The following is a 22,171-nucleotide window of genomic DNA, read 5'->3' on the forward strand; positions in this document are numbered from 1 at the left end:
TCGGCCCCACGACCGGCCAGCTGCCGGACCGCCCCGCGCCCGCGCGCTGTCCCGTCCTGGGTTCTGCCTCTCGTCCCGTGCCCCCAGGTCCCCGCTCGAATCCCGGGTTACCCGCTCCAGTGTCGGCCCTCCATCCGTCCCACCGTCCCCCTGGTCTCCCAGCCTCCGGGCACCGTCGGTGGCCGCCGCCCTCCACGCCCCAAATCGCTCCCACCGCCTTTCTAACGCCTCCGAATCGAGGAGTCAGCCCCCCTCTCCCGGCTCCACCTTTAGCACGGCGGCCTTCCGTCCCCGGGTCTGGGACCTTCCTACGGAATCTCTCGCCTCCACTTTTGACCCCTCCCCCAAGCCCTTCCTGGCCGCGGCGAGAGACCCGGTGGATTCCCCCTCTCAGCCCCTCCTGTGGCTGGCCCAGGGCGGGTGTTGAAGGAAAGACGCCTGAACGAGTGGACAGGGCTGTGACCAGTCCCGGGGGAAGGCTGAGTCTCCCGACGGGCCTGACCTGGCGTCCGGTCCCCGTGTGAGAGAGGAGCAGGGCGGGGGGTGGGGCCTGCTCGGCCGAGGACAGCGGAGGGCCGGGGTCTTCACTGCCCTGGAGCTCTGTGATCACGCTCGGGTCGGAGCCAGGTCCTCGTCGGGCAGCCCCGGACCACCGCGTGGAGGGCAGGAGTAACTCGTTTACTTCATGTTTTGAGGTTAAGTGCAGCTTCTGACAGTTCCTTACGCCTCCTTTCCAACTGCGGTCTCACAGGTAAAAGGGCAAAGCGGTCAGGCTGGCAAGCTGAGCGGTCACCGCGCAAAGCTGGTTTGGGCACTGTTTCCTGGCTGGAGAGTTCAGGCCAGGACCCAGGACTTCAGGACCCTGGCCTTTGTGGAGGGCAATACTCGTAACTACTGCGGGTCTTTTTCTCGCTTGTACGATTTTATGTTAAGAACTAGTTAAACAAAGGTATGGGTGGTTATTGCAGTCAGTGAGCCCACGTGAAGACACATAAAGGAAAAGGTATGAACGTTCTTGTGTCAGAGGCCCCTGGTACCGCCCCCAGGCCCTGCTTTCTAGTTTTGGGGTGCATATCCAGAAGTGCGATTGCTGGGTCACATTGTAATTCTAGGTTTAATTTTTAGAACTGCCCAACTGCTTTCCACGGCACCTGCCCCATTTCACATTCCTGCCAGTGATGCATGAAGGCTCCCTATTTTGCCACATCCTTGCTAATGTTATTTTCTGGGTTTTAATAGTACAGTATTGATGGATGTGTACTGTGGGGTCATAAGATTTGACCTGAAGAACCACCATTGAGGGGCGCTGCCCGGCTGGCTCAGTCAGTGGGGCATGTGACTCTTGATCTCAGGGTTGAGTTAGCCCTACATTGGGTGTGGAGCCTACTTATAAACAAAAAAACCAAAACACCACCACAATAAAGTCAAAAATGCTCCCTAGGTAGCGCCCCTCCACCCTTCTCCTCGGGCATCCAGCCTGTCAGCCCTCGCTTGCTTCTCAGGGAATTTGACCCCCTGGAGCCCAGGCTGTCTCCAGAGCATAGACACGGGGCCTGTGAACATCGTGGGGCCCAAGCCCCTGGGATTGCCCCCTGAAGGGCTGGTCCAGGGCCTTTGTGAGCGGGCACGGAATTTATGGGGAGGGTGGACATGATGGGGGTGCCAGCAGAGAGGAGAGGCTGGGAGCCCTAGGAAGGGGGACGGGCAGTGGTGCTCCCCTCCTGGCTTGCTGGAACTTTGCTCTTTGGAAACGAGCTCCCTTTCCTGGGCTGGCTGGCGCAGGCCCCGAGCAGACGCCCTCTCCTGCCCATCTACACAAGGTAAGAAACAGAAACCAAACCAGCTGACACGTGAAGAGTCAGGCCTCTCCCTTCAGTACTGTGAACACTGGGGCTGGGTGACTGGGGGGCCGTCCTGGTCACCACGGAGCGTTGAACAGCATCCCTCACACCACCCAATCGACGCCAGCACGGATGTTCCCAGCCCGCAGTCCCTGAGCTGGTAGGAGGCTTGCCTGGCACTCAGCAGGGGTGTGGCATGGAAAGCTGTGCCAGAGACCTCAGTCTACTGTGACTACTGTAACCACTTAAGATGAATGCAAAAACCCGTGACACACGAAATGTCAACTTTTATTTATTTATAAGTGAGCTCTACAGCCAATGTGGGGCTCAGACTCATGACCCTGAGATCAAGAGTCACAGGCTCTACCAACTGAGCCAGCCAGGCGTCTCCAAGATGTCAGATTTTTGTTATTTCTCTAAAATGTCAAATTTTTAGATAAAGGATCGAATAGCGTTGTGCTGAGCCATTGTGGAGCCCAAGACAAAATGAAAGAGTTGTGACTCCGCCCCCCTCAGGACTTAAAGTGGTTGGGAAAGCATTAAAATACTGAAAAGTTGTGCGGGTGCCTGGGGGGCTCAGCCGGTCAAGCGGCCGACCCGATTCCAGCTCAGGTTATGATCTTGAGGTTCGGGAGTTTGAGTCCCGCAAAGGGCTCTGTAGTGACAGCATGGGGCCAGCTTGGGATTTTTCTCTCTGTCCCTCCCCTGCTTGCTAAGTCAAGTTTTAAAAAATACCGAAAAGTTGTATTTTAAAAAAAATACTTATTTCTGAGAGCGAGTGAGCGTGTGCAAGCAGGGGAGGGACAGAAAGAGGGAGACGGGGGATCGCTGACAGCAGAGAGCCAGATGTGGGGCTCAAACTCATGAGCCTGAGCCAAAGCCAGACGCTTAACAGACTGAACCACCTAGGTGTCCCTGAAAAGCCGTATTAAAACTCACGGTAATTTGTTTAAATATTGTATTTATAACAGAGTCTGAGTTAGAATGACTTTTCTGGCTTTCATGGAAGCAAACTCAGCTATATTTTCATTAAAACCATTAAACGTTACAAAAACACACAAAATTATGGGAATAGGGGCACACGTTTCTTTCCGCTTCAGGTCATGCTACGATTCAGCACAGCCCCGGGGCTGTGGACTATCCAGCCCCTGCGTGAGTTGGGAATTGTTTAAAAAGCAGAAGCAGGGGCGCCTGGGTGGCGCAGTCGGTTAAGCATCCGACTTCAGCCAGGTCACGATCTCGCGGTCCGTGAGTTCGAGCCCCGCGTCAGGCTCTGGGCTGATGGCTCAGAGCCTGGAGCCTGTTTCCGATTCTGTGTCTCCCTCTCTCTCTGCCCCTCCCCCATTCATGCTCTGTCTCTCTCTGTCCCCAAAAAAATAAATTAAAACAAGTTGAAAAAAAAAATAAATAAAAAGCAGAAGCAGAAAAACTTAGCAACTCACTTATCTCAGAGCTGTTCACTTGTGTTTAAGCGAGACATTATTTATACGTGTCTGCAGTGACACCGTGACACAGGTGTTGTTATGACGGCATCGACAGGATCTAACAGACCAGTTAAGTGTTGGTACTGGGCACCCGTCTCACAGCCGCAGACATTGTCTGCGGTGCTATGGGCCCCAGGAAACATGCCCTGGCTAAAAAAATGATGTGCAGAAGAGGGGATCACAAACGCCAGTACTCGACTTGAAACGTGCAGCGGTTTCGAACGTGTCCTCCGCCACGTCAATTCTGTGCTAAAGCTCTAGTCCCGAGTGTGGCTGCTGGAGACGAGCCCCGGGGGGTGTGATGCGGGGAAAGCAAAGTCAGAAGGGTCAGGCCCTGTCCAGATAGGGTTCGCGTCCTCAGAGACTCGCTGTCCCTCCCTCCCTGCACAGGTGCACTGAAGAAAGGCCTTGCTGTGAGGACACAGCAAGAAGGCAGCTGGCAGTCTGCAACTCGGGAAGCAGGAACTTCCTAGAAACAAGCCCTGCTAGAACCTGGATCTCAACCTCCAGCCCCCAGAATGGAGAACATTTTTATCCTGTTGCTTGAGCCACCCGGTCTGGTGTTTTGTAACGGCGGACTAACAGAACAGCTGTGTTCACAAATGTGCATGTATGTGCACACTGTTTCTAGAATTTTCCAGAACCGGGCAGGAGGGAGAGAACGGACTGTGTGCCACAGGTCCTTCTGTACCTGCTCATTTTTGTGACCTTCACGTGATGGGTTAACATGCCTGCAAGGTCTGAGACTCTTCCCAAGTTCTCCTCCCTTGGAGTGAGGATTGGATGTGGGTCCGTGCTTCTGACAGGTGTGGACGAGGTGATGATGGAGACACTTCTGGGGAAAGGTCACTAAAGACCCATGGTGTCCACCTACAGAGATGAAAAGTGGCCCCCGAGGCCCCTACACGAGGGCACCCACGCGAGCAGCTCCTCCCGCCCCGGTCCAGCCTCGGATGCCTTAACTGCTTCCTCCTGAGCCATCCGGAGCCAGGACCACCCGACTAAGTTACTCCTAAATTCTTGCCCACAGAAACCCAGAGGTAATAGACGTTTGCTGTTTTACACCAAGTTGTGGGGAAATTTCTTAAGGTAGCGATAGGTACGCTTTACAGGTCTTACCCATTAAGCATCTTAAGTAACCAACTTCTGCCAGCCATTGAGAAATTTCTAATTTGCAAAATTTTGGAACTGAAAGGACCCCAGGGGTCAGTCACTCGAGCCACCAGGGCTGCGGTGAAGGTTACCAAGTCGCCATCATGACCACGTCGGGGGGGGGCGGGTTTCAGAGCACGGTTTAATGCTGTGTGCATTCAAACATGAAAGCTGCTGTCAGAAACACAGAGTCCGGAGTCACGCTGGGCTGTTCCAGGCACCACAGGACCTCACGTGGGAGGGGCAGCACCACGGACACCTGGAGGGGAGACGGCAGGGTGAGCCCCCGGCTCCTTGCTCTTGTAGGAAAGGAGACGCTGAGTGGTGATGAGGGACAGACGCCACTGTCGGGCTCCAAAATCAAATCCGGTGATGCCGCTTGGCTGCCGCAGGCCCGGGGGCCCTTCTGGAAGATGGGGATATAGGAGGCGCTGCAGCCTGTCATGCGGACTGCAGACTGGCACACAGGCAGGCCAGCAGCTGTGGGTCAGCTCCCCCCTGCCCCGCTTGTACAATGGGGTATCCCTCCATCACGCCCGGGGCTGGGCCGACCGGGGCGGCATGGTGTGGGATGCGCAGTCAGCCCCCGGGCTGGCCGTGCGGGGGCACTGCCCCTTCCCCAGTCCCACGCCCAGGGGTGCTGGTTGGCAGTTCTGCGTTGGCGGGCAGGAGGTGCGTGCAGGGCCCAGCCCAGAGCCCCACCCTCGGGCAGGATTCTCCAGGGCCGACGGTGCAGGTGAGCCTCCCGGACGTGCCACCCCAGCTCTGGGGGTATGGAGAAGCAGCCCCACGGAAGCCCCTTCTGCCACGCGGGAACCGCAGGGTTCACCTGCTGACGGCTGCCGAAACTTACCACAGGGATCCGAGGAGGGTCAGTCTCACTAATCGTCCTTCTTAAACTTGCCGTTGATGTACGGCACCCAGTCCAGAATGAGCCGCCAGTCCGTGGCCCACACCAGCCCCACGGCGCCCACGGCGCCCCACATGCCTGCTGTGGGAATCCTGCCAGAGGACAGCGGGGGTCAGGTCCTGCCCGGGAATGTCCCTCCCAGCTGTATTTCTGGGTCTCTCCCCGTCCCCAGCTGCCACCGATTCAGCACCCACCACCCCCCAGCCCCTGCCCGGTGTATGCAGAGCCTCTGACAGCTCCACGGGGTGGGCACACAGCAGAAGAGCCTCAGTGGCCTTCACTCCCATCTGCTTTTGCACTGGGATCTTCTTAAGGTTTTTTTGGGGGGGGGGGGGGGGGGGGTAGAATTTGCTTAAAAAAAGTTAAAACCCCAAGCTCATAACCACCCGTCACAATAGCTAACGTCTGCGTGCAGGCACCAACTATGAGGTTTACAGTTGACTCATGACGGCCATAGGACTGAGGGGAGTATCAGGGTCTTGGTCTTAGGGACGGGGAGCACACAGCACAGGAAGAGCAGGTCACTACCCCAAGGATACTCGGCCACATGGTGCAGATCCAGGGCACCGAGCTGAGTCTAGCTCTGACCCACCATGGCCACTCCTCACTATGTCCTGTGATTTGTGGGAGTCCACAGTGGCTCCCACAGTCCCCCCTGATGTTCATGCCTGGTGTACCTCCCCCCTCGGCGTCTGGGCAGGACCCAGTGTCTGGTCTGTAATGAGCGAGGCTCGCAGGGGTGACCTTATGAACACAAGCTTCCAGCACAGGCGCTCTGGCTTGCTCCTGCTCTCTTTGGGGGAAGCCAGCGGCCACCTGAGCTGCCCTACAGAGGAGCCCACATGGCAGAGAACTAAAGGAGCCCCTCCAGCAATCACACACTCGAGCCTGGGAAGACCCCCGAGCAGAGCCTTTGGACGAGACTGCAGCCTCCTGAGACTGTGTGGTGGCCCCAGCCCAGGGGTGCCCGCATCCTTGACCCACACAGACTGGGACAGGATACATGCTGGTAGTTTGAAGCTGCCCGCTCTGCGGAGCCACTAGCTATGTAACTATTCCAGGTCCGTCCTCACCTGGCCGGATCGTGGTCAGCCGCGCGCCTGCGACGGTGGGGGTGAGGGCTGGAAGGCCCCCCACCTCGCCAGCGACGACCCCCGAGTGCGGCCCACGCCCCCCACCTGGCGCCTCGGCGGGCTCACGGGTTATTGCTGATGTGGGCACAGCCTCTGGGCTCAACTTTTCCTGCCGCCGCCCCACGGCCGCGAGGCTTAGTGATGTCCCAGGAGCCTTCCCTCTAGGGAGGGTGTGCGCCACCCGCCCCGTGTCCCTGCTGTGCCCGCGGGCGCCCGAGCCGGGGGTGCTGCAGAGAGCCGGCGGCCGTGTGCGCCCAGGCGGAGGTCAGGAGCCTGCCGCTCCGCCGCTCTGCGCCTGTCCCATCTGGGACCCGGCTCCAGAAGGGGTCCCGGTTGGAGACGACGGGGCCCGGGGGCACATGCTCACCAGTTTCTGGCCAGCTCCCGGTAGCGCGGGCCCAGGAACCTGCTCAGCATCTCGGCGCGGTGCGCAGCTCAGGGTGACCCCGGCTGCCTCCCCGTCGTCCTGCGCAAGCGCGGCCGCCGCAGCGCGCAGGCGCACCGGAAGGCCCCGCCCCGGGCGAGCCGAAGGCGCTACGCCCGGCGCCCCCCGTTGCTGCGCGCGCAGACCCGGAAGACATTTGCAGCCACTTCCGGGGAGAGTCGGAAGTCGTTACGGATGCGGCAGAGAGTGGGCAGGGCCGGGAGGAGGGTGCGGTCTCCGCGCCCGCGGTCCGAGTGGCCCCCAGCAGCGCAGCCGCTGGCGACATTTGGCTGGTGATTCTGTGTCTTTGCTGCCTGCCAGAACTTCGTTCGCAATTAAGGAGACGGGCCCCGCGGGGAAGGGGACTTGCCCGGGGTCGCACAGAGGGAAGGGTGCCGCTTGAAGCCACGCCTGGAACGGTCGGCGGGACGTAGGCCACATGGCCGCGCCTCCGCAGCCACAGTGCGCGCACCGGAGCTGCCTGCCGTTCGGAGGCCCGGTGGGCAGCTTGTCGCACGTCGACCTCGCCCTGGCGGCGGAGGGCGGCCCGGCTCCTGGAGCCGCAAGCGTCCGTTCTGTTCGCGGACGGCCCGCCGGGACGGGTGGGTCCCCCGGGCCCGCCTGGGCTCGCCCGCTCCAGTCACTGCCTCTGCGGCCCCGGCACCGAATGCAGGAGGTAAGGACCGGAGCCCCGCCTTGCCCCGCTCCGGGCGGCCGCTCCCCGGTTTCCTGCAAGACGGCAGTTCCCATGGGGGCTGCAGGTCCCGACCCGGCCCTGGCCGCAGACTGCGGGTGGGTCCCGGCAATGACGTGTAGAGACCACGGTCGGGGCTCCGCAGGTGCTCGTTCCTGGATTGGACGTCGTTTCTCGTCTTTACAGTTGCTCTGGGGTTTTGAGCTTGGGATCGCAGGGGATCTGTCGGTTGGTGGAAACTTAAACCGGATATAGAGGCCGTCACGAAGATTGTTGAGAGAGACACAGAATAACGCTGCCTGAAAAAGTGAGTAGAGATGGGCATAGGGACCTGAGGGCTGCAGGTCCTGGGTCCAGCAGTTCCTGAAGCCTTGCCTCATTGCTCCTTCTGCCTAATGCACTTCAGCTCATAAGGCAGAATGTTTTTCTTTCAAGTGATACAAACCAAAAACCAGTGTAAGAGAAAAGAAGGAAGCGTTATGGCATGTTGGATGGCTTCAGGCACGGCTAGATCCAGGAGTCTGGCAGTATCATTACGGATCTCTCTTCCTCCATGTCTCAGCTCATCTGAGAGCTGTCCCTGCCCTTTGGTGAGCTCTCTCTGAGCAGTGGCGTGTGGAAACTCTGGGTTAACGTTCCAGCAGCCCTCGAAGGAAGACCGCTCTTCCCCAGTCATTGCAGGAAACGTTGGGAGGCCTGTTGTCTTTGGCCTGCTGTGGAAGTGGAGCGGAGGCAGACACTCCTCAGAGGACGTGAGCTGAAGCTGGGGCGGGGAGGACCCCCAAAAGGGAATAGCCAGGATTCTGAGAGCCCAGGAGGTGGTAGATAAGCGAAAAGTGCCTTCCTTTCTCACATCCTGCTGGTCCTCTGCCGGGGCCTCCAGGACTCCCTGTGATAGTTCTGTCTGGCCCTTGGGGGAAACGGGACTCCTTTTCTTGTTTTTATTGCTGTGGCATTCATACAGTAAACCGTTTTATTTTTATTATTATTTTTTTAATGTTTATTTTTGAGAGAGGCAGAGACAGAATGCGAGTGGGTCAGGGGCAGAGAGAGGGAGACACGGAATCGGAAGCAGTCTCCAGGCCCTGAGCTGTCAGCACAGAGCCCGACGCGGGGCTCGAACCCACGAACCGTGAGATCATGACCTGAGCCGAAGTCGGAGGCTCAACCGACTGAGCCACCCAGGCGCCCCACGTACAGTTAACCATTTTAAACTGAATTATTTTGGTGGCATTGAGTGCGTTCACAAAGTTGGGCAACCACTCCCTCTGTCTAGTTGCAGACAGATTTCATCGCCTCCAGAAGCTCCGTTCCGTCCCCATCAGCTGTCACCCCCCCCCTTCCCAGCCCCCGGCCGCCACGAGCCCCCTTCCTGTCCGTGGATGAGCACGTTGTGGATATTTCACATAAACTGAGTTTCACCCCGTGTGGCGTCTCGTGTCTGGTTCCCTCCCTGAGTGTTGTGTGTTCGGGGTCTGTCCGCGGGGCGGCAGGTGTGGGCGCCTCGCTCCTGCTGTGGCCGAGGGACATGCCCTCGTGTGTGTGGTGGACGCGTGTATCTGTTTCCCCGTTGATGGATTTTTTTTTTCATTTAAAAATCTTTACCGCTTAATGAGATATACTTGACCTACAAAAACGCACATCCTGAAAACATACGACGGGATATTGGACCTGTGCGTGCGCACGGGAGCACTGTGGCGGTCAAGGTGCCCTCGAGCCTTCCTCCCGCCCTTCTGGACCCTCTCCCACCCCCAGCAACCACCCTTCTGTCAGTTCACCTGCATCTTCTAGACTTTTCTATGCAGTATGTTCTCCTTGGTGCCTGGCTTCCCCCGTGCGACACGGTGACTGCCGAGTGCTCCAGCTTACCGTGTCTGTCACTGGCACGTTCCTTCTACCCCTGGTCGTGTTCCGTGGAAGGGTGGACCTGTGTTCACCCACTCACCTGGTCAAGGGCATTTGGGTTGCTCCCAGTTTGGGCAGTTCCGGATGTGGCTGATGAACAGTCACGTCCGGGCCGGGAGGCACGGGCAGGCGTAACTGATGTGCAACATGACCTTAGCGCCGGGGGCACGACAGCGCATTTTTCCGAAGCAGTCACACCTGTTGAGGCTCCTGCCAGAGACGTGTGAGTTCCTGCTGGATTTGGGTATTTTGCTGCTTTAAAAAGGACACCCACGCTGTTTGCCGTGGTCACACTGGGTGGCTCGAGACGACAGACAGGATTTCCGGGGTGGTGTCACGGGGCTGCCTCCATCTGCCTCTTCCAGCCCCTGGGGGCTCCAGGTGCCCCTGGCTCGCAGCTTCTCTTCTCTCTTACGAGGATGCTTGTCACTGATGGGAGGCCCATCCTGCCCCAAGATCCTTAATTACATCTGCAAAAGCCCTTTTTCCAGACAAGGCCACGATCTCAGGCTCCGGGGTTGGACGTGGGCATCTCTTAAAGAGCCGTTGGCGTCACACCGTGGCGTGGGGTGGTCTCCGAGGACAACTAGCGGGGAGGGGCTGTCCCTGTCTTGGTGTGGCACGTGCTGTTCTGCCCTGGCCGGGGTGGGGGAGAGGGCAGCAGGACTGCTGGGGGTTCCGGTCAGGCCCGGGCCGAGTGCGGCCTCCCAAGAGCCGGGAAGGCCTGGGGCTGTCCGGGGCCGGGGCGAAGGCACGCGGCCAGAGCACAGTGACCTGCACGCTGTGACTGTGCTCAGGACACCACTGCCGCTGCTAGGTCGTGGGCACATCCGTGGCACTGTCTCCTGTGGCTGCCCCCTGCCTCTGCAGTTCCTTCCGGCGGGTCAGACAGTGCTCCTCCCAGAATGCCCACGAGATGGTCCTGGGGTAGGGGGGTGACGCCCACGGAGCTGGTCCTGGGGTGGGGGGGTGGTGCCTCACTGAACACTTCATTGTTTTTAATGTTTATTTTTGAGAGAGAGGAGACAGAGACACAGGGCATGAGCAGGAGGAGGGGCAGCGAGAGAGGGAGACACAGAATCCGAAGCAGGCTCCAGGCTCCGAGCTGTCAGCACAGAGCCCGACGCGGGGCTCAAACTCACGAACCGTGAGATCATGACCTGAGCCACTCAGACGCCCCCTTTATCATCTGTTTTTAAACACCTTTTTTGTACAATTCATACACCATCCAACTTACACAACGTGCATAATCCAGTGGGTTTTGGTATATTACATTATTCTAAAAATTAACAGGCAGTATCTCAGGGAGTGGCTTTTGCCCCGGTGAGCCAGGCCCAGGCCCAGACCACCAGGAGCCCTTGTTACAAGTGCAGGTTTCCCGCCTGACCTGAGCTTTGGTTCTGGAACCATCATGCTGAGCACCTTTCCTGTCACTCTGTGGCTTTCCTTGTAAGAGGGGAATTTGGACGCAGACATGTGCAAAGAGAGAAGCCACGAGAAGGTGGAGGGAGTGGTGTGGCTACAAGCTGAGGGCCACCTGGACCACCAGAAGCTGGACGAGAGGGAGGGCAGGCAGCCCCTCCGCACCTTGTCCTGGGACTTCGCTTCCAGAATGAGAATAAATTCTTGGAGGTTTAGGCCACATCCGTGTGTGTGTGTGTGTGTGTGTGTCTGTCTGTCACGGCTGCCCCCAGAGGCTCGCACGCCCAGGGCCGCAGCCTCTGTCCCCAGACCCCCAGCGTGGCCACCTGCCATGGGACCCTCCCCTGTTGCTCTGTAAGCGCAGCAGCTGAGAGCCTTGGGGCAGCCAGCATTGTCATAAAATGTCACTTATTGCTACAGTGCTGTTATGTACAGGACAGCTCTCCAGGTCAACTTCAGGGAGGATTGCTTAAAAACATCCCAAGGAATCCAGCCAGCTGTGGTGACATCTGGATAAAATCATTTTTCTTAAAGAGCTTTTTTTTTTTTTTTTTGAAAACCAGTTACCTTGAGGCACTCAGCACACTTCCCCAGAATCGCGGGTCTCCCCTCCCCCAAGGCTGCTTACACGGAATACAAAGTCAGGTAGTGGGGGGGTGGGGCAGAGGCTCCTGAGGCAGGCTCCCCAAAAGACACACGAGACGCACACAGGCCAGGGGTGCCAGCAAGGAGAGTCCCTCGCGAGCCCATGGCTCCTCACTGACCCCTGGCCAGTCTCGATCAGTCTTGGACGGGGAACCACCCAGCGGGAGGCCCCAGGGGACCTCGGGATGGGAGGTAGCTCTGGATGTCCTGCCTGGTGCTTCCCTTGCGGGCGCCCAGCTCCCTAGCCTCGGGGAGTCCCAGGGCTCCGGGAGTGCGTCAGGCTGGTGTGCTGCGGTGAACCCTGGGCTCCATACGACCCGTGTGGGTGTGGGGGTACAGGGAGGAGCCCAGCAGGCCTGATCTGCACCCAGAGATCAGACGGAGGGGCCAATGGTCCTGGCTTCCCTGGGGCTGCAGCGACTCCAAGGACAAGGGCTTTTCACTATAAGCCCCGGATGGTCCTGGGTAAGCTGGGAGGAGCTGGTCTGCTGGGTGACACGTGAGACCTGGGACCTGGGCCTGGGATAGGGCCGCCAAGGGCCGAAGGGGCCCACCCTCCTGGTCTTATAGGTGAGCAGGTGCAAAGCCTGAGTGCTTTTTGGGGTCTGGGGACAGTCACCTGGTGGGTGAGGGCTTCTGAGCCAGCCCTGAGTGGTATGCAGGCCAGGTCCCCAGGTCAAAGGAACCGAGGACGGGGTCTCGGGAGGCCCTTGTAGCACCGGGCTCAGCGGTATGGTCCCTGTGCCCAGAACACTGGTCCCAACAAAATCCAAGTCGGGGAGGCCCGCAGACTGGGAGGGCAGCTTGTGGGGTCCCGGGGAGGGACACGGGGGCCCGCAGGCCGTGGGGGAGCGCCTGGGGACCAAGCTGCTTTCAGGGGCTCCTAGGCAGTCCTCATGGGAGGATCACTGCCTCCCTGCAGACACCACCCCCCTTCCAGAGGGAGGGGAGAGGCCAGCCCACCACTTCACAGTCTCTCCAAACCCAGGGAACCACCCAGACTCTTAAGCAGCAGCTGGGAGACACTTTGTGCTCCTGGGGTTTGGGGGGGGGGGGGACCTCAGGTTTACAGTGGTCTTTTCAATACACTTTTAATAATCTGTTGATCGTGAAATGCAACGCTCAGCTCTAGAATCAGCAGCAGAAACAGCAAGAGACAGGAGACTTTTATACAAAAAATTTGTTGCTTACAAAACATATGCAAAAAAGCTTAAAAAAAAGATCAAAGGCATCCTTGTTGCTAATTTCCTAATACATTAAAAAAAAAAAAAAATCTCCTAACTAACGTCCTTTGTTTTCCTTAAGAAAAGAGTCAGGCGTAGGCACGTTCGCCGGCTCGTCCAGAACCGGCCGGTCTGCGCAGCTTCCGCGTCCGGCGAGCGGCAGGTTCGGACTCCCCCGCGTTTTAGACTTAAGGCATTTTTTTTGTCTCTTCTGACAAAGTGTGTATCTTGCTCACTTTCTGGTTTTGTTTACAAATAAAAAACAAAACAAAACTGCCCCTTTGGGCCGGGCCTGGGCTGCAGTTTCAGGATCCGTCAGGTTAAGTCCCCAGGTGTCAAGGCCGTGAGACCCGGGGGTGGGGGGCTCAAGGCCGGGGAGGGGCGCCCCCACCCCTGCCCCCTACCCCCGGGGCGGTGCCGGCTCAATGCCAGACCACAGGCGCGCACGGGGCGTGGGCCGGTCACTCGTCCCGCTCTGTCCCGCACTCTGTCCCGCGCGGCGCCCCTCTCACATGTGCCCGCCGGGGTTGTGGGGCTCACTGAGGCCCGGGTGGGCCGCCGAAAGCACCATCTGGGGGTCTCCGACCACACCCGACACCTTCTCCTCTTCTCTGCGCTTCAAGCAGGCCGCTTTGGGGTTCAGGTTACGCTCTGGGGGAGGGAGAACAACGTGGGAGAGCGTCCCCTCCCGAGAGAGAGAGAGAGCGAGCGAGCGAGCGAGCGCTGGAGGAGGGGGCGGGGGAGCGGAGCGACTGGAGCCGGGGCGGGGGCGGGGCGTGGCGGGGGCGTGGCCGCCCGGCCGGGAGCCTACCTCGCACCTGCTGCTCCAGGCCCAGAATGACCTGCACGGCCTGCTGCAGGATGAGCAGCTTGGTCTGCGCCTTGTCCGACTTGAGGTGCATCTGGCACATGCGCCCCAGCTCCCGGAAGGCCTCGTTAATGTCGCGCACGCGCACCCGCTCCCGCGCGTTATTGGCCATGCGCCTCTCCCGGTCCCTCAGGTCTTTCTCCTCCAGGGACAGCACCTCCTCCGTACTGCTGGGTCACAGCACCGGGGCCTCTGTTAGTTACGTGTGGGGCGTGCAGGCAGGCACCTGCTGATGTGTGTGCGCGTGCGTGCTTGTGTGTGTGTGTATGTGAGCACGTGCGTGCTCACGCCCACAAGAACGTGCTCATTTGTGTGCACAGGGCACACACTCCTGCAGCGGAGACCCTGGGCGCGTGCCTGTCTCTGTGCCCAACCTTGGGGCCGGCTGTAGGCAAGGCTGTGTGTGTGTGTGTGTGTGGTTCCTTGCAAAGGAGACCGACGTGTGACTGTTCCCAGAGAGGGGAGGTAGGGCCTGGGGTTCCCATCTGGGGATCTGTGGGGTGCAGGAGGGCATCCCTTGCCCTCTGCCCATTCCACATGCCCAAGGACTGGCCGGGAAGGCAGGCGAGGAGACCCGGGCCAGGAGGATCCCGGAATGATCTTCCCTGGCCAGAGCAGGCTAGGAGTGCTAGGCCTGAGCTGACCGGACCAGCGTGGGTGGGAGAGGCAGAGGAGACTCTGGTTCAGCAGGCAAAGGCCTGACCCCCACCTCCTGCCCACACCGGACCCCGGCCACCCCAAGAGCTGGATGTGGCGTGGCCACAGGCGCCCTGTCCACAGGCCCCGACTCCGGGCTGGGAGGGTGGGCTCCCTGGGCCTTCTGCTCTCCCCACTACCGCGAACAGCCCCACCTGACCAAGCAGTGGCTCCGAGTTCCCGGGCACCTGCTGTGGACCGGGCCGCACTCACACGTGACTCTGGAGATCAGACACCTGCCTGCTGGGTCCAAACCCTGGCTCAAGCCCTACAAACTGTGTAGCCATGCGGTTCTGCCCAAGGGACTTCACTCCGTGCCCCTGTCAGTGGGGTGGGGGCACATCGCACTTGGGACACTGCCACGCTTGGTCCCACGGAACATGAAACCGACACGGCGAAGGCCCGGCTGTGGTGTGCGCCCAAGACGCGGAGGAGCAGCCCCAGGCACCTGCATCTGGGCGGCTCCCTGCTGCCCTGTCCTGCTCCTGTGCTGGGGTGCTGCTGCCCTGCCCCCGCCCACCTGCCCCGGGCCTGAGCGGATCCTGCCGGGTGGCGGCGGCGGCGGCCCCCGGAGCCCAGGACAAGCGCGCAGACCAAACTGACAGGCCTGAGGCTGGCGCACCCCTTGGTCTCCTTTCTTCCCTCAAGTCCCGACTGGGGGGCTTTGGGGGGAGGAAAGACCCCCAAGGTCGCAGCCCTGCCATCCGGGGCTTGGGCAGCAAGTGCGAGGTAAGGAGGGGCTGCCGTGGAAGCAAAGGTTAGGGTGGGCGGAGATTGGGGGGGGGGGGCGAGAGGCAGAGAGCAGAGAGCTGGCGTGGAGAACACGGCGGGGGGTGCCCACACCACCATGGAAACACGGAAACCTCAGAGCTGAGGGGACAGCAGGCCGGGTGGGCTAGGGCCCCAGCTCCGGTCCAAGCGACAGCACTGCAGGAAAGAAAGGGTTAACGGGCGCGCGGGAACAGGAGGCGTTAAGGAAGCAGCTGAGATGGGGAGCCAAGTCCCACGGGGGTCTTTCTGGATCCACACACAAAGCCCTGGGAAACGGGGTGCGGGGACCCCCACCTGTAGATGGGGTCTGACGGGGTCTGATGGGCTGACATGGCCCCAGAATGTGTCTGCTGGGAGCGACAGTGACCTTTGCCCTGGGGCACAGGGGCCTCAGCCAGAGAGCTACAGGCTTCCCAAGAGGGGTAAGGGCTGGGGTGGGGGGGGATCCCCGGCTCCAGGGACGCAAGTCAAAGCTGCAGTGTCCGGGCCTGCAGGGCTAGGGGTCCGAAGACGGTCCTCCTATGCCACAGGGGACCCTGGAGCCAGGCTAGGCGGCCCTGGTCAATAGGGGGGACAGCCAACGGGGGGGGGGGGGAGGTCACAGCAAGGCAGGACGGTGGCTGCAGGGGGAGGTCACAGCAGGGCAGGACGGTGGCTGCAGGAGAGGGACAGTCACAGCAGGGGAGGCTGGCTCCAGGAAGTGGGGGGAGAGCGAGGGCAGCAGCGGCGGGGGAGGGGAGCGGCGCCCCCACTGACCTCGCACCTGCTGCTCCAGGTTCAGGATGACCGACACGGCCTGGTGCAGGATGAGCAGTTTGGTCTGGGGCTTCTCACTGTTGAGGTGCAGCTGGCACATGCGCCCCAGCTCCTTAAAAGCCTCATTGATGTCTCGGACCCGCAGCCGCTCCCGAGCGTTATTGGCCACCCGGCGCTCCTTCTCCCGCTCAGCCTTCTGCTCTGGGGGGAGAAGGTCGTCCTCGTCCTCGTCCGGGCTACGGGGGGGAGGGGGGGGGCCCGGGGGCCAGAGGGAGACAGTGAGGCGGGGGGGCAGGCGGGGGCCCGCCGACGGCCTCGCGGTGTGGGCGCCGTGTGCGTGTGCGCGTGTGCGTGCGTGCGTGCGTGCGTCCTGCGGGGCGGGGCGGGGGCTGAGGGAGGGCGGGCACCTGGTCCGAGTCCGGGGGGGCTTCAACTCCTTCTTCTCCTCTTCCGAGTTGTCAGCCACTGAGGCGTCCTCCTCGTCCTCCTTCTCCTCCCGTTTGATCTCACCGGTACCCGAGACGGCACTGGCGCGCCCGAGTCCTAAGACAGGCCTGGGGTTAGGGTCCGGGGCACCTCCAGGGCCACTTGACCGATCCCTTCTGCCCCGTGTGAGCTGTAGTGAGCTCTCCTGGGAGAGCCAGGCCGTTGTTTGCAAAAACAACAACAACAACAACAACAAAAACCAAAAACCCAAAACTCCCCCCAACAAAACCCAATGAACAGCAATCACAAAAAAACAAAAAACACACCCAGAATCCGGTCCCTCCCTCACGCCACAGTCATCAGTTCCAGACAGACCAAGGTCTGGTGGGAGAGAGGATACTCGACAACCTTTAGAAGAAAACGCGTGGAGACTCTGCTATGACTTAGAGGTGGGGAAACTAGTTCCTGAAATACTAAAAGAGCTATTCTCGAACGAAGAAAGAAATTGCTAAACTCAACTATGTCCATTGAGAATTTCTGATTACCAGGATACCATACCAAAAAAATAAGAAAACATGCCACAAGCAATACTTGTCACGTATAAATCGGTGAAGGCTTGGGCTCCATGATATGTAAACAGCTCCTACAAACCAATAAAAGGACCAGCGGCTCAACAGGAAAACAGGGAGGGTTCCCAGTGGGCAATTCATATACAAGGAAGCGGCCATGGCACCACACCACGAAACTGAGAAAATGCAAATCAGGATCCGGTAAGCCATTAAATCGGCGGACTCGGCAGGACCTAACCATTTGGAAGGACTGCCCGTGGGAGGGAAGTTGGCAGGGCCAGTTTGGGAAATAATCTGGCATTATCGGAAGGGTACAAGCAACCCCCGATCCCCACAACCTGGAATCACACTCAAGAAACTCTTGGGCACAAGCTTCGGAATGTGGCAGAAAGCACCGCACGACAACAGAGTGCGAAACAATGTAACGGTATACATTAGGGCCAGGGCCCATCCTCAGCCACCGCAGCAAGGTGGCCCTCCCAGCCAGTGCATCATGCCAGCAGGGTGCCAACTTCACGAAGCCCAACACCGCACGATGAAATCTAGGCTTTGGGGTGCCTGGGTGTCTCAGTCGGCTAAGCGTCCGACTTCAGCTCGGGTTATGATCTCTTGGTTCATGCGATTGAGCCCCGTGTCAGGCTCTGTGCTGACAGCTTGGAGCCTGGAGCCTGCTTGGGATCCTCTCTCCCTCTCTCTGACCCTCCCCCGCAAAATCAACAAATTAAAAAAAAAAACAAAACAGACACACAGGGTTTAAAGGCACACAGCAATGTTGAACTTGGAGCTCTGCAACAGGTGAACTCGGAGGGCAGGGCCAGGTGGGGGGGGGGAGGGGAGGACTCGGGGATAGTAGATTCAGCTCATGGAATCCCCCCAACACACCACGGACATCGGGGCATCCTGGGCACTGTGAGGGGTCAAGCAGCATCCCTGGCCCCCCCCCCCCCCCGAACTCAATACTAGGAGCTCCCCAGTTGCGATGACCACACGTGTCCCAGATACCATCCAGTGTCCCCTGAGACCCTCGGCATAGAGTGATAAAAATCAAGACATGCAGAGGGGGCGCCTGGGGGGGCTCAGTCGGTTAGGCGTCGACTTCGGCTCAGGTCACGATCTCGCGGTTTGTGAGTTTGAGCCCCACGTCGGGCTCTGTGCCGAAGCTCGGAGCCTGGAGCTGCTTCGGATTCGGTGTCTCCCTCTCTCTGCCCCTCCCCCACTCACGCTCTCTCACAAAGGGATAAACCAAAAAAAAAGAGAGAGACAGAGAGAAGCTGCCCTGACGTGGGCTGTGTGGCCGGCTCCTGGGGGCTCCAGACAGCAGGTGGCACTATCGTTACCCACATCCTGTTACCGTGTGATGTGGCATTTTCCACAAGGTGGGCACGTGATGTGTGCACTGCCCACCAGGCCGGCCCGTCTGGACCTCGGTTTCCCCCACCACAGCGGAGCCAGCGTCACCCCCCCGGAAGGCCTCCAGCCACAGCGGGAACGATGCCTACTGGCCACGGGCCTCCCTCCAGCCGCGTTCAAGGCAGTCACCTCCTCGGTCCTTTCCCTGGAAAGTTCACACCCCACGGCCGCCGGCCACGACCCTGACCCCACGTTGTCCAGCTTGGGGTCCTCATCTCAGGAACCTGTGGTACAGTCGCCCCACCCCCCACCCCCAGCCCTGAACTCCACCAAACGCCGAGGAGGCCTGGACCCCACTCTGAAATCCAGACCCGAATCCCACCACCAACCCCGCATCTGAAATCCTGTGGCCTCTGTGCCTTCCGAATACCCGGAACTCGCCACCGCGCCCCCCCCCCAGGCCCAGCACAGTCCCCTCCACCCTGGATTTCAGGTGCCACACGGGTCTGTTCTCCTTGCTGCCACCAGAGGGCACCCGTGAGCACCGCGTCTGGCAGGCCCCTGCCCTTCCCACAGCCATCTAGGGCTCTCCTGGTGCCTCGGGGTTAAAGCCCAGTCCTCCCCCAAGACCCTGCGAGACTTGCCTGGTCCCCTCCCTGACCTCACTCTCTCCTTGCCCGTCCTCCCCTTTCTCCCCCTCACTCAGCACAGGGCTCCTCACTGTTTCTTCAACACACCATCACCCAGCCCCAAGGGCCTTTGCACACGCCTCACTCAAGTACCCGTCAGCTTTTGCTCCTGCCCATCTCGGCTCAAACGTCACAATCTCGCACCCCTTCCTCCCCACTTTTGCCCCTTTCCTTTTGCATCGAGTCCACTGTTGACCTTCCCCACTCCAGTGTCACCCCCGCAGGGACAGGCTTTTTTGTTTAATTCTCAGTTCACCCCCCAGCGCCGAGAAGAGCCCCAGGCGCACAGCTGACGCTGAATGTGTGTGTGCACGTGCCGGGAACCCCCAACGAGCGAACGTGAGGACATGAGGCTCCACCTCCCTGGAGGAAGGAACAGACGGGCTGACCTTGCCGGCCTCCCGAAGGGCCTCCCAGTGCAAGGTGTGGGGGATGCTATGTATGGTGGGGGCCCCACCCCGGGGCCTGGCAGAGAGCAGACCCCTGGCCCGGCCCTAGCCTGGCGGCTCTCAGCAACTCTGCCACGGTTTTCCAGAAGACGAACCCCATTCGGGGGCACACCGCCCGCTGACCGGGCCTCGCACAGGACGTCAGGGCACAGCTGACCCCAAGGCGCCGGCCACCCCTTCCACCGTCCCAGCCGGGACACGGAGGCTTACCACTGTAGGAGTCTGGTGGCCGAGACAGGTCGGGGAGGGGGCCGGGCTGGCTGGGGAGGGCTACGTGGCTGTGCGTGAGGTTGCCGCCGCCTGTGGGCGTGTCTTCCGAGTGGCCGCCTCCCACCTGCAGGCAAGGGGAGACGGCTGGTCAGTCGGCCGGCCCACCTTGCCCCCCCACCCCCGTCCCCCTCAGCCCGCCCTCGGACGGCACTCACCAGGCTGGCGTGTCGCCCACCCAGGGGCAAGACGGGGCCGGGGAAGCCGGAGGCCAGGGCCCCATGGCCAGGCAGCAGCCCGTGACCATCAGCTGCCGTGCCCACCGCGTGACTGCGCAGCACGTGGATGGCCTCGTCCAGGCGGTCCTCTACCTTGTTCTGGAAGGGGGTGTTGGGGAGCTGGTGAAGGGCCGACTCGGGGACCCTGCACGGTTCTACTCCGCCGGCCGGGAGGCCACAAGCACGGTCCGCCAGCTTTGTCCCTCCCGCCCCACGAATCCACCATCACCGGGGCGTCTGTCCTATAAATTCCGCTGGTCACGGGAGACCGAACGGCCCTCCCGGGACGTGGTTTCAAAGTCACAGAAGCCGGTCACAGCAGACACGCTGAGCCGCCCTCACCGCCGACCCCTCTATTCCAGGAACAGGTATCCCTACCGATGTCACACCTACGAGGACCATGCCCCCCCCCCCCCCCCCCCCCCCCCCCCCCGCCCGGGGCGCCCCCGCGCCACCCCCGGCCGGCCCCCCCCCCCCCCCCCCCCCCCCCCCCCAGGGAAGGCTGGGGCAGGAGGCTCACCAGGCTGTGACGACCCCCATCGTAGCTGGGCGATAAGGCACCGGGGGCTCCCGTTCGGGTCCACTGAGACGTCCCTGGAAGGGGCGGGTGGTGCGTCAACGGAGGCACCCGTGGCTGGGTGTGTAACCAGCCGGATGGGAGCCGGAGAGAGCGGGTGGGGAGGCGGCCAAGGGGACGGTCACGCCCGGGCCGGCCCCCCGGGGACCCTGATGCCCGCAAGGCCGGTCTAAGGGCCAAGTTGGGAATTTAGCTCCGGCGGGGAGGCCAGGCGGGGCTCCCGGGAACCCACCATCTCCGAGACCCACACCCCGCCTCCCACGAGGAAGGCAGCCCGAGGGCACACGTGGCAGGAGTCTCAGAAGCCAGAGCAGGGCAGTGGTTGACCCCAGGCCCCTGCACGGGCCGAGGTGAGGCGAGGGCCCCTGGGGCTCCCTGCCGCACAGGTGAGGGCCTGCGGGGTTTCTGACAAAACCACCCGGCCTCCCCGGAACTTCACAACGAGCTGATGCCCGGGTAGGTCTTCCTGGGAACAGGAGGACCCATCCCCCCCTCGGCAGGGTCAAGCAGAGGGTCGCGCGACCGACGCCTAACTATCGTCCAGGAGGTGGACGAACACCGACACGTGCGTGACCCAGAGTCCGGCTGCGGGTCTCCGCCTGCCACTCTGGTGGGTGGACCCCGTGCCCTGGCCCTGCGAGATCCCATCTGCCCCTCACGGCTCACACAGCGCGGACTGGCTCAGAGATCACCTCTCTGTCCCAGAGAGACAGCCTCTCTGGGATGCCCACGGGAACACGAGCTCCGGGGCAGGTGGCCCAGCCAGGGCCGGGGTACCGGATGTAGCCCCTCTCCCCTCCCCAGCACCGCACACAGACCTGCCAGGCCCTGAGGGGAGCCCACGGGGGTCGAGGGGCTGGAGGAGAAGTTATTGCTCGAGTGATCCGGGGAGTAGATCTGCGACAGGGAGGAGAGATAGGGCCACCCGCCGCGTGGTCAGGGGCAGGCTCGGGCTCCCGGCTCGCCGGCCCCGCCTCGCCCGCCACCCCGTCCCACGCCTCACCGAGGCCAATGCCTTCCCGAGGGCGTCCCCAGAGCTGCCGGCCGACGTCCCGCGGGAGCCTGGGGGTGGAGAGGCGAAGCCCCACGTCAGGGACGTGGCGGCCCCGGCACCCAGCCGGCCCCACGCCCGGCTGACGGGGAGCCCCCGTGCGCTTGGTCCTTCCGTGCCTGACACAGGCGCCCCTCGCCCGGCACCGGGCAGCCCGGCCTGGGTCTGGGTTCTGGCCTGGCGGCCCGCCACCCGCCTCCACGGAGACTCTGACGCAAAGCAAAGCGGGACCCGCCCTTCCAGAAGCCGTTGCGGCCCACAACGCGGACACAGAGGGCGGGACTGGGAGAGGGAGGTGGCAGGACGAGGCCGTACCCAGGAGGCCGTCGGCCCCGCTGACGGGGGGCGTGTGGCTGGGGGCGCTGCCGTAGGCGGCCGCGGGGGCCAAGGAGAAGGTGGGCACCGCTGGCAGCCGTCCGTTCACCTCCGCTCCGTGCAGCTGGTAGCCCTGGGGGCAGGTCAGGCGGGGTCAGGCGGGGCGCCCCCTCCCCCCCAGCCCCCCACCACCCAGGCCGTACTCACCATGCGCTCGTGTGGCTGCAGGCTGCCAAAGCCCCCGCCCAGCACGGGCCCAAAGCCCGCCTGGCCTGGGGGATTCCAGAGCTCGGCCGCAGGCTGCAGGCTGCCATCTGCGGGGGGGGGGGGGGGGGG

At 61.4% G+C, this 22,171-nt stretch overlaps 3 protein-coding genes across 23 annotated transcripts in view; 1 reads left to right on the forward strand and 2 right to left on the reverse strand.

Annotated features, from left to right (window-relative positions):
- Positions 1 to 4,600: 4,600 nt before the first annotated feature.
- On the reverse strand, positions 4,601 to 7,019 carry UQCR11 (ubiquinol-cytochrome c reductase, complex III subunit XI). Of its 3 annotated transcripts, none has more exons than XM_040461772.1 (3): positions 6,888 to 7,019; positions 5,331 to 5,479; positions 4,601 to 4,736 (listed from the first exon to the last, which is right to left on the reverse strand). In XM_040461772.1, exons 1-2 carry the CDS (start codon positions 6,935 to 6,937, stop codon positions 5,359 to 5,361), a joined length of 171 nt encoding a protein of 56 aa, XP_040317706.1. In that variant the 5' UTR covers positions 6,938 to 7,019; the 3' UTR covers positions 4,601 to 4,736; positions 5,331 to 5,358. The 3 variants fall into 3 exon arrangements, with proteins under 3 accessions (XP_040317706.1, XP_040317705.1, XP_040317707.1); XM_040461771.1 differs by having other exon boundaries at positions 4,601 to 4,883; XM_040461773.1 differs by lacking the exon at positions 4,601 to 4,736 and adding an exon at positions 4,876 to 4,984.
- Positions 7,020 to 7,064: 45 nt separating this feature from the next.
- Positions 7,065 to 22,171, forward strand: part of LOC121021429 (translation initiation factor IF-2-like) — a 20,546-nt gene continuing 5,439 nt past the window's right edge. For 3 of the 5 annotated variants that reach the window (XM_040461769.1, XM_040461768.1, XM_040461770.1), the window contains exon 1: positions 7,065 to 7,620. In XM_040461769.1, the coding sequence (XP_040317703.1) occupies positions 7,384 to 7,620 (237 nt within the window). In that variant the 5' untranslated portion in view covers positions 7,065 to 7,383. Of the gene's footprint in view, positions 7,621 to 7,824; positions 7,946 to 8,200; positions 8,666 to 8,914; positions 9,256 to 22,171 lie in introns of those variants that run through there. The other 2 variants (XR_005786538.1, XR_005786537.1) reach the window with 2 other exon arrangements.
- The window catches only part of TCF3 (transcription factor 3), a 29,421-nt gene continuing 19,935 nt past the window's right edge, over positions 12,686 to 22,171 (reverse strand). The window contains exons 9-19 of one of the 15 annotated variants that reach the window (XM_040461754.1): positions 22,043 to 22,149; positions 21,836 to 21,968; positions 21,473 to 21,531; positions 21,288 to 21,366; positions 20,413 to 20,486; positions 19,833 to 19,991; positions 19,618 to 19,741; positions 16,332 to 16,467; positions 13,645 to 13,868; positions 13,295 to 13,484; positions 12,686 to 13,254 (exon numbers count right to left, since the gene is read on the reverse strand). In XM_040461754.1, coding sequence (XP_040317688.1) covers positions 13,342 to 13,484; positions 13,645 to 13,868; positions 16,332 to 16,467; positions 19,618 to 19,741; positions 19,833 to 19,991; positions 20,413 to 20,486; positions 21,288 to 21,366; positions 21,473 to 21,531; positions 21,836 to 21,968; positions 22,043 to 22,149 — 1,238 coding nt within the window. In that variant the 3' untranslated portion in view covers positions 12,686 to 13,254; positions 13,295 to 13,341. Of the gene's footprint in view, positions 13,255 to 13,294; positions 13,485 to 13,644; positions 13,872 to 15,924; positions 16,161 to 16,331; positions 16,468 to 19,617; positions 19,742 to 19,832; positions 19,992 to 20,412; positions 20,487 to 21,287; positions 21,367 to 21,472; positions 21,532 to 21,835; positions 21,969 to 22,042; positions 22,150 to 22,171 lie in introns of those variants that run through there. The other 14 variants (XM_040461753.1, XM_040461752.1, XM_040461761.1 and 11 more) reach the window with 14 other exon arrangements.

Source organism: Herpailurus yagouaroundi, unplaced genomic scaffold (genome assembly GCF_014898765.1).
Source record: "Herpailurus yagouaroundi ecotype Mexico unplaced genomic scaffold, PumYag 295, whole genome shotgun sequence".
NCBI classification, from domain to species: Eukaryota; Metazoa; Chordata; class Mammalia; order Carnivora; family Felidae; genus Herpailurus; species Herpailurus yagouaroundi.